The sequence below is a fragment of the Anoplopoma fimbria genome, chromosome 14 (assembly GCF_027596085.1).
Source record: "Anoplopoma fimbria isolate UVic2021 breed Golden Eagle Sablefish chromosome 14, Afim_UVic_2022, whole genome shotgun sequence".
NCBI lineage: Eukaryota > Metazoa > Chordata > Actinopteri > Perciformes > Anoplopomatidae > Anoplopoma > Anoplopoma fimbria.
Genome location: NC_072462.1, coordinates 10,553,379 through 10,570,514, shown reverse-complemented (window position 1 = coordinate 10,570,514; position 17,136 = coordinate 10,553,379). Strand labels below are relative to the sequence as shown.

Genomic DNA, 17,136 nt, shown 5'->3' with positions numbered 1-17,136 from the left:
TTTTCTTGATTATGCAGGAAGGATCAGGAAAGCATATTTTATTTACATCTCATGTTGGCAAGATGAGACCGAGTTGGCTGTTAGCAGCCTGTGGAGCTAACATCTAATGAGACTAGCAAAGCTAACAGAGCTAACAGCTAACATAACTAAACAGACAGCAGCAATGATAGTTTCTGTTCAGAAAAAGCATCTAACAGTCAACATGAAGCGTTACAAGGTGATACAGTGTTCTCTAGAATATTGTGAAATTTAAATAGGAATTTAAAGTCTTCCTCTTTTGTTACGTAGTGACGCAGGATACAGCTCTAGTAGCAGCTGCGACCTGTCAATCACAGTAGCCCCGCCCTAAAGCATCCCCTGCTTTATGGTCTATTTGACTCTAAATGGACCATAATTTACTAAATTAACATCATTCTGTATTGAACGAGACTTGAAACTAGAGATTGAGACCATAAACTCATGTTTACTATGTTTACTGAGGGAATAAATCAAGAGAGAAGTAGAGTCATTTTCTCATAGACTTCTATACAACCAGAGGAGTCGCCCCCTCATGGACTGGATTAGAGAGAATGCAACTTGTGAGACACTTCCACATCGGCTTCACTCAGCAGAACCAAAGGTTTGCCACCTCGTTGAAACAAACATTTGCCATAGTTGTTGCTCTGCCTCATAATCCATAGTTGATCGGGCAGCGATGCCTATAGCTTTAAGGGGCAAGTGGCAGGTTAAAAAATCAATGGGTTGGTCACCTTGGTGTCACAGACTGACACCAGGTATTGTCTAAAGAGAAAGAGACAGGCAGGCAGAAACGGAGAGCGAGAGAGAGAGAGAGAGAGAGAGAGAGAGAGAGAGAGAGAGAGAGAGCAGACCAGAGGCAGACATAATGTATGCTGCAGTGGAAGAGACGAACAACATAACGGACGTCTGTTTGTCTTCATTATTAAAAAGAGGGACAAGATTTATGCAAATGAGCCACAGCAGCATAATTAGGCAAGGAATATCAATGAAGTGATTACTGTAACACTGGAGGTGGAGACGGTTTCTGTATTCTGCATGTTCCTCCGGGGAGAACCAGAGGCAGAACACAAGAGAACGCAAAGGGAACAGAGAATCATAAAGACAGAGTGAAGGAGGGTGTGATTGTATTGGTGTGTGTGTGTGTGTGTGTGTGTGTGTGTGTGTGTGTGTGTGTGTGTGTGTGTGTGTGTGTGTGTGTGTGTGTGTGTGTGTGTGTGAATGTCTCCTTTGAGAGCAGGAAGCTAATAACGTGGACAGCTTGGAGCAGGCAGGTTTTGGATGAGCCCTTGGGGTCTTGAGTCGTCTCAGCCTTCTAGATGCCAGCCAGATTCCCAGGAGAGGCCAGCAGCGCTGATACAACGATTAAACAGGGGGAAAGGGAAAGCAGAGGGAGGGGAGAGAAAGAAAGAGAGAGAGACACAGCCAACCACAGACTGGCAAACATGGTTCTGTCAGAGCAGAGAGCTGCTGTCTTCAGTCATACCAACAATAATGTCATTATTTTCTGACAGGGCAAGAAAACATGAGCAGTCAGACAATCAGACAGGTAGGAAACAAACTTCTAGATCAGTAAAACGAAGGTGACCGGTACCCTGACTGCCAAACGTCCATCCCAGTTTAGGATCAAGCTCACTCAACTTTTTGTGCTTCATTTTCTTATGCAATAAGAGATCATTAACATTTCCGGTGCGCTTGCTTTTAGTTTGATAGTCTGAATCTTGATGATCTTTGTTTCTTGACCCGTCAGACTTTGTAGTGGTGATGTCACCGTGCTCCCAGAAGTCAATTACTTTTGCGTCCACATAAAAATCTCTGTATGATGTCCTGCAAAACAATTACTTCTTACTTTTTGTGCATTTTCCTACAAAAGCCTGCAAGACGTGTCAATTTTGTCTTGTTACATGCAGTCTTTTAAAAATAAATTTCTGTCTTATCAGGAAAACTACTTAGCTATTATAAACAAGAAAGATGACTTTTTAGGTTAAGGAAAAAGATCATAATTTGGGTTTAACAGGCCCTATTATGCTCTTTTCCGGGTGCATATTTTTATCTCAAGTTACAGTTACAACATGTTTACATGCGTTAATGCTCATAATCCGCCTTATGTTTCTCATCCTGTCTGTCCTGCAGCACCTCTTCTCACACTCTCTCTGAAATGTTCCGGTGTAGAGCTTGCTCCTCCCTCCAGAAAGCAAAGTCTGCCCTGATTGGTCAGCTAGCCCGCTCTGTTGTGATAAGTCAACGTTTCACATTTCAAAAAACTCTTCCTCCGGAGCTTCAGCTCCATCTCTCTCTTTCGTTGTTTGAGGGTCAAACTAGCCGGAAGGAGTTTTACGTCACTTCCGTAACATTATGACCTCATAATGTTACAGAAGCGAAGGAGAGAATTCAATGGAGCCGTTTCATGCAGCTCAGGAGCTTCTGAGGGGGAGGGTAACTCCTTTTAGGCGTGGACTTCAGGTTTTACACTCTACGAACCTTTTACATGTACAAAAATATATAGAACACACTAAAGAAGAGGGAAAAAGTGGAAAAGCATAATAGGGCCACTTTAAATAACCACGGAGGTAACGTGACAAAAACGATGCTGGCTTCTCGTTTCATACGTGGAATAAACGGTGGTCTCCTGGCTGAACGATCGCTGTTTGTTGGACCAATCCTCCCTCCCGTGTCTGTTTCAGCAGTCTTTTTATGTGCGTCCTCGTCCATGATTACGTGGATAACATACAAAATACATTTGTTGGATATCTTCAAATAACAGCCCATTATTTTTCACGGTATTGCTATGAATGCTAGATGAGACCATTCTTGGATGGATGATGCGCCAAAATATCCCAGATAAGATACCTCCAAACCTACGGATTTTGGAGCCGGAGTCTGTGCAGCAGTGATGAGGGAGTGGTGCCGTGGTTTTTGTGAACACAGCCACAGCTTGTTAGCGTGAGAGCCATAGTGCTCCATGTCAGTAAATTGCGATTTAATCACTCTTGATAATGAAGTCCCTCCTGATTGAACTGAAGTTATCCTGAGTCCATATTTAATTGGTGGAAATATGCCTTAAAATCAGCCAGTGTTTGAAGAGGAGGAGGTGGGCAGTAAGCGCCAAAACAACAGACTATAGTGGAATTGAGAAACTAAAGCAATAAAACAATCAGTAGTCTGGCCAAGTCTTGGGCAAAGACATGACATAGTGGGGGACATATAAAACACACTGATGTACGTCTGTCACATGTGAACTATTGTTTTGAGGGACAGCGAGGATTGGTTCTTTTTTTCCCTCCGGCCTGTCACTGGTAATAAAAATAATTAATTGAACAAACTCCTCAGACATGCCGTCCCACCCTGGGACACTCTCTGAATCCAAGTGTTATGGCCCACATGACAAAGTAGCCTCTGCAACATCCCCCCCAACCTCCACCCCCAGGTGGCTCGGTGGTTTGGCTCTGCTGCTGTGGCTCACTCTTTGATCCGCGGGCCCATTATGAATCTACTGCATGGACGCTTTCATGTCGGGACACATTTAGAGCCGCGGCTCCCCGAACATAGACATGGATGAAGTGCAGAGGTGGTGTCAGGGTTTGAGAAGTGAATGTTCACAGATAAAATCCTGAGTGGTAAAAATGTGGCATGTCTGCTAGAAAGTAAAAACCCACAGGCCGGCCACTATTTATTGGCTATTGACTTTCACTCAGGCCTAACAACACAAGAGCCGGGGGAGTTCACACAATCGTAAAAACAGCGGCATGATGTCAGATTGTCCCTGTGGTTGAAATTTCCCCTTATTATACCATGTCACAAACATATCGTTAGCAAACCAAGAAATGTCCATCAATCCAAAATAAAAGCATCCCGATTAACTCCTCAAACAATACTATGGATTTTAAAATATTCATATTAAATAATGACTAATGTTAAACCATAACATTTCAACAGCCACATCTCTTTGCAGAAACAATGTCCCAGTTACTCTGTTTAATTCACAGAGCTCCCTTTTAGCAGCTTTCATTGGGACCATTTTCTTGGTACAAGGTAATATGGATAAAAACGTCCCACAATGTGGGCTGTGGATTATAGAATTACTGTTTCTCTGCGGCACTTTTTAAATGTTATTCTTCAATGCTGTGGGAAGTGAAACACAAAAATCTGTTAAATGAATCCACTCACACCAAACCACTCCCTTGTGCTAAACCTAACCAAGTAGTTTTAATGCTTAAACCTAAACTCTTTTGTTTCCATTCACATCGCTTATTTTTATTTTCACATTGATGTAGGTGCAGGTTGGCCCGTCTGAAGCCTTAAGGCCTTTACGCACCAGGGGCATGACGGATAAATGATAGGAAAAAGGTGAAATACTCGCCTGCAAATATTTTCTATCAAAATGATTCATACAGGCAGAGACGTCAACTTCCGGTTCTGACAAGTGAAGGGAATGCAGAAGTGTCTTGAACTTGCATTCTCTCAACTGGTCAGCGGGGGGCGACTGAATTCCTTATTACCTCAGTAAACATTGTAAACATGAGTTTATGTTCTAAATCTCTAGTTTCAAGTCTTCTTCAACACAGCATGATGTTCATTTAGTAAATGATGGTCCATTTAGAGTCAAATAGACCATAAAGCAGAGTATGCTTTAGGGCGGGCTTACTGTGATTGACAGGTCGCTGTCACTATCAGAGCTGTATCCAGTGTACCGACTCCACACCTCCTCATGTTTGTCAATTCAAAAGATAATTTTGCAATTCAAGTTGCAGTTTGACGTAGATTTGTCGTAGTATCATTTAGATTTGTGTGAAACCGATCAGCGAACTACATCAGTGGTCTGGCACAATGCCAACACGGGCGATACCTGCTAGCTGGCTAGGTAACTAAGTTATATTCATGCACAAATGTAATTTATTTTAACATGATGTGTTTTGTCCAGCGAAGAATGATCAGGACCAGTTAATCGTGTGTACATCCCGGTGGGAATCATAGCTTTGGGGTAAGAGTTATTTCTAATTACATATTTCCACAGTGCAATGTAAATTTGTGTTCAGCCTAAGCTACAGTAAGCTATTTTATTGAGTTGCCTAGAACAAAAAAAGGCTCTGAGTGAATTTGAGTTACTCTGGTTAACAGGTTCGTAGTGTATATGTCTGGCTTTTATGTGAATGTTAAGGACAGAAAGAGTGGATCTGGTTTGGCTGCCTTTATCAAGGTTGAAGGGAGTGTATATTGTAAATATTGAATATGTACATTCTGAACAACTTGAGCTCATATGGTTTATGCCTTTATTCTCAGTGCAAGAAAAAACTAACTTTCTCTGGAAATAACTTTTTCCCAGGAAAGGCCATTAGCCAAACAGCCACTCAATTGGCTAATAATATTAGAAACGGCTGAATATTTCAGCATCGCAACTATTGCATGGTTAAAGTAGGGCAACTAAAACTTAGTTAGGGTAAGGCAGATATTGTAGTTACAGTAATAATAATAATGAGAATCTTAATTTTTAAGCACAAAAGAAAAGAAAGATATTCACGCATCATTTTACATAGCACTGAATGTGGACCAGGGATTAGTTCAAACGGCTACTCTGTGGTATTAAGCTATGATTTATGGGATGGCATAAATGTTCAGATGCAGATTCATCATCGTCTTCTCAGAGCGGCTGCATTCAACAGAGACTGCCTGCGGCCCCTAATGATTTGTGGCTCTCTCAACTTTTAGAGTCCGTCCCAGTGTGGTAGAGGAATGCCAAGCTGTTCTGAGGTCAGCGGGAAGAAACGCAGATCACTTCCTAAATGACTAACACCTAACCTTGTCTGATAAGAAAACAACAGGAAGCTGACTGTGTAAAGGGACAGTGTAATCAAATGTATCTAAAATGTAGCAATGAACTGTGCTTTGTGCCCTGTCCAGCTATGCAACTTTATAGATAGAAAAACTAAAGACAATTATTATTACTTCACATTTTACAAATACATTTTTTTTGTTCTAATTTTTTTATTAATTTATTTCCTTTGTCGTTTCCTGTTATTTCCCTTTTCCTTATATTCCTCAATAGCGTGGGTGTCACTGGTCAACGTATGAGATACATGTATGGGACACAGTAAAGTTGCAACTTTGTTGTGTTATTGAGAGTGTGAGCTAGAGGCTTGCAATAAATGCCAACAATTTTAAATAGACATTTTCTCCAATAAATCTCCATTTTTTAAAATATTATAATAAATATTATTATAAATATTCTCACTTGTTTTTTCCACTTTTCTATTTTACCCCTGGATCATTACCATTTACACAACTTTTATTTAGAGTCACATAAGACTGTCTTTTTTTCAAGGTGGTGTTTAAGTGAAAGTCATGTTTTATCAATTTATTAATATAGGAATTACTTCACAGAAAATTAAGCTAACAAAATAATTTCCAGGGCAATTTCAGGGCAATTTCAATCCACTTCCAGTAGTGTTTTTGTGCAGCCCAGTCTCCAGAAAAAAGGTGTAACCAAGCAATACATTTCTTAAGTGTTCGTGGACAGGGCAAACAAACGCAGGACTTTCACACAAGAGGCAGCCGTTTCTGTCCCGTGTAAAACCAAAAAGTTGACCTGGACTTTATGCTAAGTATATAGCATTATGTAAGAAAGTCAGCTAAGGGTGGTTGTTATTTATTCACGGTAGTTACGTTGTACATAATTTTTTTCTGGCGACTGGGTTGTTTTTGTGACAAAAAGATACAGATTATAGCTTTGAGTTACACCCTCTGTATTTTTACACTCATCTTAATACCCAAGAAGTATGTATTATCTGTGCAGAGAGCTTTTTCAAAATCCAAATCTATATATCACTTTTTACTTCACCCCTTTATCCATTATTTCAATAGAAATCAGGATGATTTTGTTTTTTCCTCCGACAGTAGCAGTATCTTGACTCTCTGAAAAGTCCCTCCACTGCTTCCTAAAAGCCACGACCACAGACTGTGCCAAACAGAGGCAACTCATGTTGCCTGTGTTTGAAGTCAAGGTGGGGTCAGAGGACCGGTGGCATAAATCATTGTAGTTAGATGATGTCGGAGACTGTGGGAGGAGGACAACCTGCGGCTGCCGGGGCAGGAGTCTGGAGAGGTCGATGAAACCCAATCTGCAAAGTTTTCACGAGGGCTTATTTTTCTAGTGCAGAGCTCGGCCGTTGATCAGCTGTGGTATCCAAACAGAACAGCGCTTTAAGGAGATCCCGCTGGTTCCTCTGTTGTTGCTTTGGGTTGACTTTGTACACCCCCCCTCTTCTTTTCTTTGCCCTCCGCTCCCGGGGGAGGGGGTCCGAAGTGTATTTAGACTCCTGGACAGCCTGCTGTGTCTGGGTCCAGGATTTACTCCTGGATCCTCACCTGAAGGGGTCTCTGCTTTGATTAATGCTGAACACACCAGGTCCTCTGGTTTCTAATAAAATAAACCTGCTCCGTTTTACAATGACATGTCCCACATACGTCCTTGTTTAAAATGAATAATGGAGGGCTCACACACAAGGGCAAGGAGCAAAACATTTAAAAAAAAAAGACAAAACCTACAAAGACAAAGTCAAAGAGAAGAGGAGAAGGAATCAGGACAGTTTGAGTGGAAGATGATGAGTTAGCCGTTTTTAGCGCCTGTGTTAGCATCTTTAAACATAAAAGACTTCCAAAACTGTTTGGAAAACGGTTATCCATCTAAATCAGAAGCCTACTAAAATAATGTGAGCTGCAGTTCCCAAACAATTTTTTCTTCAAATAAGTGATTTGCATGAACCCCTGAGACAGATGCAGCCACACACAGAGACACACACTGTATATTGTATATGATAACAAATGAAAAAGTACTTAGAAGAGAAAGTACGACAGCATGCTGCTGTAAGAGGCTACTCTGATCTGAAGAGAATAGATAATAATAAGAGTAGGTATATGGGGGTTGCAAAAACGTGCAAAAACTCCCAGACGACCTATCCTAACCTGAACTTTCTCACGATAGTTTCCCAACTCCTGGATTCCCTTCTAGACACGACAAGTATATGGCTGTTAACACCAGGGATTCAGAACGCTCAAAAAGTCCCCGTCACTTGATTTCATGAAGACTAAAAGACAGCCTCAAACCTTAAAGGTTCTAAATAGGACATTTGGAGCAGAGGGGTTGCCTCCACACGGCTCTCAACATGGCGACGGACGGGTCTGTTAACGATGCGAACAGCACGAACAGTGAAAACAACGGCAACAGCAGGACCCTACTAAAGCTTTGCTTGTAATTTATGCATGGTGCTCTGCATTATTCTCTGAAACGCCAGAGGACAGACAAACAAAATGAACTGTGAAGAACCTAAAAGACAACGAGTGTAACCCATAGATATGCACATTAGGGCTGTAATCAACCAAAGAAATTCTTGGTCGACTGAAACCCTGAAATTTCGACTAAAAATCGACTAATGGGGCTGTGAAACAGGGCTCTGAAAACACCCCCATTAGCACTTGGTACTTTCCTCCTGATGACGACTTTATGAAATTAACACGGCAAAAAATCGACCAATCAGAATTTTGGTCGACCCAGAACGTATCGACCAATAAGTCGACCAGTCGACTAGGACTTTACAGCCCTAATGCACATAGACTGTAGGTATAACCGGCATAAAGCCATAAAGCAACCTCCACCATGACGAGGAGAGATTAAGAGAAGTCAAGTATTACAGACATTATAAAGAAACAAAGTATTAATATCCAGTACACAATTTGATTTGGCTGCAAAATATTTACTCAAATGTAGAATCATAAGACCTCCTGTTTCTAAAGCATCTAAAACTGAAATGGCCTACTCTGTTAAATCCTTGGACATGCAAAAAGGGCTTTTATCAGTGAACTATTTGTGAAAGTCAGGTGATCGCACAAGCCCCGCACGCGGCAAGTTACTAAAGTTCAGAGGTGCAGGACCAAGAACCGCGACAACTTGCGAATGTTTGTGTAACCAAAGAGTAAAAAAAAGCCATAAATTCAAGTATGAACCTGAAAATTTGTTTTATTTTCCCTTTAAATTAAGAACTAAAATCTAATGAGCCATGTTTTATTGAGAAGTTCAATGGAACTCGTGGATATGTAAAATAAATCAGATCTGAAGCCACCTTTGAATAAATGTCTGTCTGCTTTATAGGGAGTAAATGTAACTGTGTTGTAAGCGCTTTGAGACTACTGATAATATGTGTGTGTGTTTCCTGGTTGTAAAAACATGACCATAACCCTACGAGCTACCGAGCAGTAGAGTTAACCTCCTCTAAGGCTGAGTCTGTGAGGACTGAAGAGCCGTGATTAAACCCTCAGTCATTCCTTTTATTGCCGTTACATCAATATTTTTTCTCCCCGGATGGCGAAGGAAGATGAGGGGGAACAATTTAAGCCACAGTATAAAACAGCGAGGCGGTAGCCCGAGAGAAATCTACCAAACTCTGACCCTGATCCTGAGCTGCACTTGATTAAAAAACAACATTTAATAAGAGGATGCCCTGTTGTAGTCAACAAAGACTGTAGCAATCACACAGGGATGAAGCAAGCAAGAATGTAAAAGGTAGAGTAACGCTTTATACCAATTATCAACAGTATGTAGACAATAATAAAAGGTTTAGAGCGGTCATTCCCAAAGACGGGTCAGGACCATGGACTGTATATAACAAGTGGTCACATTCAACTTGGCCTCACCCATTGGTAGTGGACTGCCGTTTTGAAGCCTTTAGTTTAGCAATTTCTCCATCGCCATCTTGAATTACGGCCGTCGCCATGTTGGGTTTTTTCGCAACCAATGAACATAAGTTACCATATTTGGACTGCGGAGGAGTGACGTAGAGACGCCTTATAGGACTCTATTAAATTGTGAGATGATGTTGTCCTTTTTTTTTTTTAAATGGCCACAAGAAAAATTGTTTGAGGAATCACTGGTTAAGAACACACTATAACGTGGTTATAAAGACAGCTAAAAGGACCTTTTAAGTTGTATTAATAATCATTATGTGGCACTCATAAATTATGCCTTTTACGTGTCTAATTCCTAATAGTACTCTGATGATTTTAAATATTCCTAATATTAACCTATTTCTGTCATTCACTATTGTGTTCATGTGGCTTTATTAGGTCAATAAAAATACATTTATTTTTTTGTAACTTGTTTCCTGTCACACAAATGGCTTTTTTTCTCATATCCATATGGGATTCCAGGGAGTGTTTAAACTGCACAACGTTAATGGTATTATTGCCGTTTAATTGTCCTGTCCAGAGCTTCTCCACGTACAATGAGATAGATTTGTTTGCCAGTTGGCCGTCAGTGTAACGCATGACGATCAAAAACCCAACACAGCCACATCAGGATCACATAAAAATAACAAAGAAATATAAATAATAAAACATATAGATTAATTTTGTTTAAATCAAATTACGGAGCCTTTTTTTGTCATCCATGGAAATGGTTAAAATTTACCAGAGGCTGAAATACATACATTTTAAAGAATTTGGGCATTTTACTTAATGTCCACATCCTGAAATGCAAAGTAGTGTTTTAGCAGTTTGTTGGGTTTCTCCTATATGATGAATTTTACTTGTATATTTGCTTTCATCAAATGCAAAAATATCCAATACACCACGGCTGTCACCTAGAATTCAACTCTGATTTTTTTTTTTTTTACTGAAACTGTTCAGAACACCAGGATTCATTTTTGTTAATGTTTTTTTTGTTGCTTGGTATATTGGAGTTTAGTTTGAAATGTCTCGCTATAAAAGAAGGAGAAATGTAAGTCACTATGCCTTGTGAAATCTTGGTTTTACTTTGATAACATCTACATTTCAAAAGATAAACATTTCAAATATATCCATCCAAGTTAAAGTTTTTGTGCATTTTTTGACTAATTTGATTGTATTTCATTTTGATTGTATGTGGCATAACATAGCATTTGTACATAACTGTATATAATTCTTGCATTTATCTTTTTTTTTTACTTTTTACCTTTTGAATTTATAGCTGACCTTGCTTTTGTCTCATCGCACTGTATCACCAAGTCAAATATCTGTGCACTTTGTATATTTTGCGAATAAAAGGTTCTAAGTCTTGTGCAGGTTCCAGGGTTTAATATTAAATCTGGTACACCCTTCATTTAAATCTCCAACATCTTTATTATGTGTAACAAGAGATTTGTTTTTCATTGGTGTTACGAAAACAAACTAACTGAAACATCGACTAATAAGTGAAAAAGGTTAAAAGGTCAATCTGTGTTGTGAAATTCACTGTTTGCGAATGGGACGTCTCTGCTGTGTGATGCTATACGGGAGATGCGTGTTGCCCATTGTGGTCAGCGGACCCCCAGCATGCAGCGGTGACACATGGCAGCGAGTGTTAAAGCTCCAGAGCTATACAGGACAAAGGGCCCTTAAAGAAAAGCAGACAGGCTCACAGAGATACCCAGCAGAGAGATGATGTGACAGTCAGACGGCCCGCTGTCAGCGCTCTGCACAGGCTGTCTGGGAAAAAAATAAAAAAAACTCAAAAGGCAAGACCACCCAGCTGCACCAACACTCTGTTAACCACATGAAACAGTCCTACACCACGCTGCTTTCTGCTCCGAGCAACACTCTCATGTTGGTCACAACTTAGCACTCTTCTCCTGTGCCTTTTTCAATATATTCCTAGGACATTAAAAATAAGACACCCATATTCAACAGCAAACTGTAGGAGTCGAATCATGCATCATTTTTAATAGCTGTGTGATGTGAATTTTCTTACTGGTAACTGTTGTGATTTATAAATTTAGTGCGTAATGATGTTTAGTTTACTGTGTGTGTTTTGAGGTGCATTAAAGCATATGGAGGCCCAGTCGGTCCCATCCTGTAATAACACAACACCTGCATACAGACGCTCCACTCAAAGGTCAAAACAGCCGTTTAACTACAGCGCATTTTCCTGTTTAAATGTACAACATTATTAATTATGCCATAATTAAAGCTATTATATATGTGTGTTAAAGACCCGATTCATTCCCAATGAATGGAACTAGGTCTATAAACATTAAGGTCAATGAGTTAGCATGTTTCATAAAGTCATCCAGAAGGGATGCAATTAGTGTGTGTGCTTCTCCGGTTAGTATTAATGCAACCTCTTATTTGCTCAACTACATGTTTATTAGATCTCAGTTGCCAATTTTCTCGTGTTTCACAAATAAAAATATTTTAAATTTTTAATATCTGTCATTAAAAAGTAGATCATTAGAATTGAATAGAACAGATATTCGGTGTATAAAAAAAGATATTGTAATGCCCTCAGAGAAACGGCCACGGCAGCCTATGTTTTCCTGGAGTAATTAAAGTGGATTTGTGAATTACGCCATTTGCGTAAAAAACAACGCAGCCCCACAATAAATTATGCCAACTTCGTCAATTCAAATAGTGCACCTTTCACAGCTTAAATCCACGTTTCACTTGTTTAAATGTGATTTTCTTTGCACAGCAGGTCTGATTCTTGTTCAGTTGTTTAACTGTTTTCGAGAGAAAAACTGTCCTGAATAGACCACATGACCACATGACAATAATAACATGACAATAAAAACCTGTGCAATACATTACACATTACACTGTGCAATAATAGTTAAAAAAGTTAAAAATAGTTGAAATAGTTGTTGTTTTTTTTCTCTGTCTGTAAATATAATATTTCAGTTATTGTTGTTTTTTCTACTGTTTTTTTTATTGCTTATTTATAATACTTGTTTTATTTTATTTTTATTTTTTATTTTTCATTTTTTATTTTTAGCTTGTCTTCTTCTACTATGTCTCTTGTGTGCACTTTACTCTATGCTGTTGTAAGCCTGCAAATGTCCCCGCTGCGGGACTAATAAAGGATTATCTTATCTTATCTTATCTTATCTTATCTTATCTTATCTTATCTTATCTTCCCAGTATGGATGAAGAAAAAAAACTTCAGGGACATTGCTCAACTTGGAACACAACGTAGGCCTACGTGCTTCTGAACAGGCCCGACCAGCCGTCAGTTCACGGCTCAAACGCTTAAACGAGGCTGTATTTATTGTATGTTTTTAAAGGTACAAGCTAGGCTACTTTCAATTTCCCCGACCGACTCCAAACACATCCCGCCCCACAGCTGTAACGAGGACAGGTCTTACTGCTGGTAGTCGGTCCTGCAGTAGAGCCTCGTGTCTCTGACGTAGCAGGTGGCGGTGAGCGGCCGCTGGCACGCGGCGCACTGCAGGCAGTCCTCGTGCCAGGATGCCCCGTTGACCCGCATCAGGAAGCGGTCCGAGATGACCCGCGTGCAGCCCTCGCACACGGCCCGCCGGAGACAGTCACCGCCTGACGGGGAGGAAGGGGGAGGAAATCACATGAAGAGGTGAATAAAGAGGAGCAGTGATGTGACATGTTCTCAGTTTCCATTCTAATATGGCGAAGAGCAAAGATAACGCTCCATGTCCCGGCCTGCGTCACCACATACCTGCTGCGGGCCTTCATCAACACATTAATAAGCAATGACATCGGTTATATTCTCATATAGCCTAGCTGAGGCCTGAGCATTGATGTAGACCACACAACTCCTCTGATTATATGGGGTAAATTAACATATAATGTGTCGGGCAGTTAGGAGATTCAAAACATCTGGGCGAGATAAAAAAAACACCTTATTATTTTATTAGATTATTGATTAAATTACAAAGTAACCCCATCCCAAAGAGCATTCACTCCTATAAAACATAGTAGTGAAAAAAATGTAACAAGGTTATTTTATTGTCATTGCACAATGAAACGCAGATTGCAGTCTCATTTTGTTACACAACAAAACGCACAAAAAACAACTATATCATTACAGATAATAGAGCAGTGATTTGTGACAAGCTGCACAGAAGAATGGAACTGATGATGAGATACAAGACCTAACCTCCTCTTTTTTATTTATTTATCATTCATGTATTTTTTATCTAGGATAGTCCCGTTGACATTTAATATCGAAATGAGCTGGCAGATATGAAAACGAGTTCCGTTGTCCTTAGATGACAGATGACAGATGTATGTTATTGCTTATCGGCTAATAATAATATAAATAATTGTATATTTATTTATATACACATACAAACACACACGTGTATATATATATATATATATATATATATATACACACGTGTGTGTTTGTATGTGTATATAAATAAATATAGTGTGTGTGTGTGTATATATATATACACACACACACACACACATATATATATATACACACACAAAAATAAACATATATATATATATATATACATACACACCCACACACTCGCATATATATATATATAAATACACCCACACACACACACACACACACACACACACACACACACACACACACATATATATATATATAAATACACCCACACACACACACACACACACACATATATATATATAAATAAATATACCTATATATACACACATATATTATTATTATTATTATTATTATTATTATTATTATTATTATTATTATTATTATTATTATAGCCAATAAGCCCAGTGAGCAGATATCTGAATGGAAATCTGCAGCAGCGTCATCAAAGAAAGAACAGAAAAGGTGAAAGGGGAAAAGAGTGAGCAGAGAGCCGGAGAACTCACCGATCATCTCATCCAGAGAGCCCGCATCGCTCCGCAGACGGTCCTCTACCTTAATGTCGTTCAGCATCCTCCAAACAGCAGCGCGGGTCCGCACGGTCCGGACCTGTTGCAACTTCCACAACCCGTGAGACCCGTGAGATCCGTGAGACCCGTGTGCGTGAGAACCCCCACAGAGCCTCGAGCAGCGGCACAAACTATGCAACGAGGCAAAAGTCAGTTTGTTAAATCCGCCAAGTTGTGGGAAAAAAACAAAAAACAAGCGAGATTTAAGTCTCCGGGGAAGAGAGAAGCATCAGCTGATGTAGATCCAGAGGTGTGAGGCGAGGAGGGTCCGACGGTCCTGAACTTGATGTGCCATCCCGAGCTCTTGTTCCGGCGGAGACAGAAGCCCCCCTCCTCCCCGGCCTCCTCCCCCTCCTCCCCGGCCTCCTCCCCGGCCTCCTCCCCCTCCCCGGCCTCCTCCCCCTCCTCCCCTCCTCCCCCCGGCCTCCTCCTCCCCCCGGCCTCCTCCCCGGCCTCCTCCCCTCCTCCCCGGCCTCCTCCCCGGCCTCCGCTGGACGCAGTCTCCGCCGCTCTGCCCGTATTGGTGCCCGGCGGTCCGGATGGATCCGCCTCCACGAGGAGCTGCACGGTCCTGTCTGAAACCAAAGAAGCACATAAACCTTAACATCACGGAGCGACACGCAGATGTAAAACATCAATTATTACATTTCCGTTTGCATGATGACGTCACACCTGCTGTCAGTTCTCTGTGCATTTGGTTTTTTTAGAAAATGATATATTATTATGTAATTTTTTTGACTAAATTTCACTACATCAATTGACTTTAAAGAATACATTATTTTACATTACTATACGTATTGCTAGCAGCATCTTAAATATGATTTAGTCATATCAGCTGTTGACCCTACATCACGTGGAACAGTAGCCCAGCAGCCTTTGTGGACAACCAAAAAAGTGACACAACCAAGAAGTGTCTCATTTGAAGACCTGACGAGATAAGAGGATCCTGATTAGTATATAAAAAAATATATAATTTCACATTTAACTGAATTTTGAAATATAAAAGTTCCAAATAATTACAAGCAATTTGGAAAAAAGTGTCTCTAATTGTTGAGGAGGGGGGGTTTAAGGGGTATGCTGAGGGAACATCGTGGCTACTGTTCTTCTATACTATCACAATGTATCTCTATCTACTTGTGTCATTATTTCTGTATTTACCTCTGTCATTTTGAAAATGGTCGCACCATGAAATCTTATAAAACATGTGGAAATATTCTACATTTGCTCATGTTACTGCTGCTGTTCATAACATAATCCATAATTGTATTAATTCTTATGTACCTTTTATTTACATTTGCGTTTGAACGGTAGACCTATAGACTGATCACAACGCAGACGAGCTTCTCTTTTATTGGAACCGAGATTAAATCTGCACGTGCAGCCTGATGTAGAATCTGCATAATGAAGCGACTGCTTTCACAATACACATTAATATGAATGTTTCTATCATTGAATATTACCAACAGATAACATCACGTGATTCTAAACGGGTGTGATATGAAACGTAGACATATATCCGGCGGTTTCAAATAAACCAGATTGATCAGCGCTCCGCCGCAGGCCTGAGATCAGCTGCGTGGAAAGCAATAAAACAGTCATCAGCTGTCCGCTCTGTGGCTCGTGCTGCTGGTGATGTACGAGCGGCGCGAGGAGGCTTTTATTAACGGGAAATGAAATGTATTGAAAGATGCGCGCGGGTCGGGTTCAATTAAGCGGGGGGGGGGCCACATTGTGCAGACCCGTCCTCCAGTCAATATGATCAAACACAGAGGTTGATGAGAACATTTATGGGTTGATTGGATAAATCCGACGGCCCATCCAACACACATTAGTATCTTTATTGTGACTTATTAGCATTCTTGGAAGAAATCTCAGGGAAAAAAGAATAGTGGTTTCAGTTTAGAAAAACATGAGTTATGCAGCAGCTTATGTACCATCAGCAAATCTTCAAAGTTCCGAAAGGAATTGTGAACGATGGCCAAATAAAAATGTATTTCAAAGAAAATAATGTGCATATTTCTAAAGACAAATCTTGTGAACAGTGATTTAGAATGTCAGTAGTTGTGAGTAAAATGAAGGAGGTGATGATCCATACACGGCGTTTACTCTGAAATGTATCACAATTTAACAATGTTATTAATGTGAGTAATATGAGGCCACTGCATCATGGAAACCTGTTTTTTGATGAACATGTTTATCTCAAACTCAAAGATTAATTCTTGAAAACGTTTGCATTTTTTTTTCATTTCCATAATTAACAAAATCATTTCAATCAAAACAGAAATACTTGTCTTTGTTTTGAGCGAGGTTTTATTTACAGGTAAAAGCAGCAAACCAATGACGGCATTGAGTCTCCCAGTAAAGGGGAGGATGGAGGGCCATCTCCATAAAGTGTCCAATCCTGACGCCCTGTGGTTAAAAGATGAAGCTCGCCCA

General features: G+C 40.2%; 1 protein-coding gene across 1 annotated transcript in view; it reads right to left on the bottom strand.

Annotated features, from left to right (window-relative positions):
• LOC129102586 (LIM/homeobox protein LMX-1.2-like) overlaps positions 1 to 14,704 on the bottom strand; it is a 44,929-nt gene extending 30,225 nt beyond the window's left edge. The window contains exons 1-2 of the mRNA XM_054612803.1: positions 14,638 to 14,704; positions 13,158 to 13,344 (exon numbers count right to left, since the gene is read on the bottom strand). Coding sequence (XP_054468778.1) covers positions 13,158 to 13,344; positions 14,638 to 14,704 — 254 coding nt within the window. The remainder of the gene's footprint in view (positions 1 to 13,157; positions 13,345 to 14,637) is intronic.
• Positions 14,705 to 17,136: the final 2,432 nt, after the last annotated feature.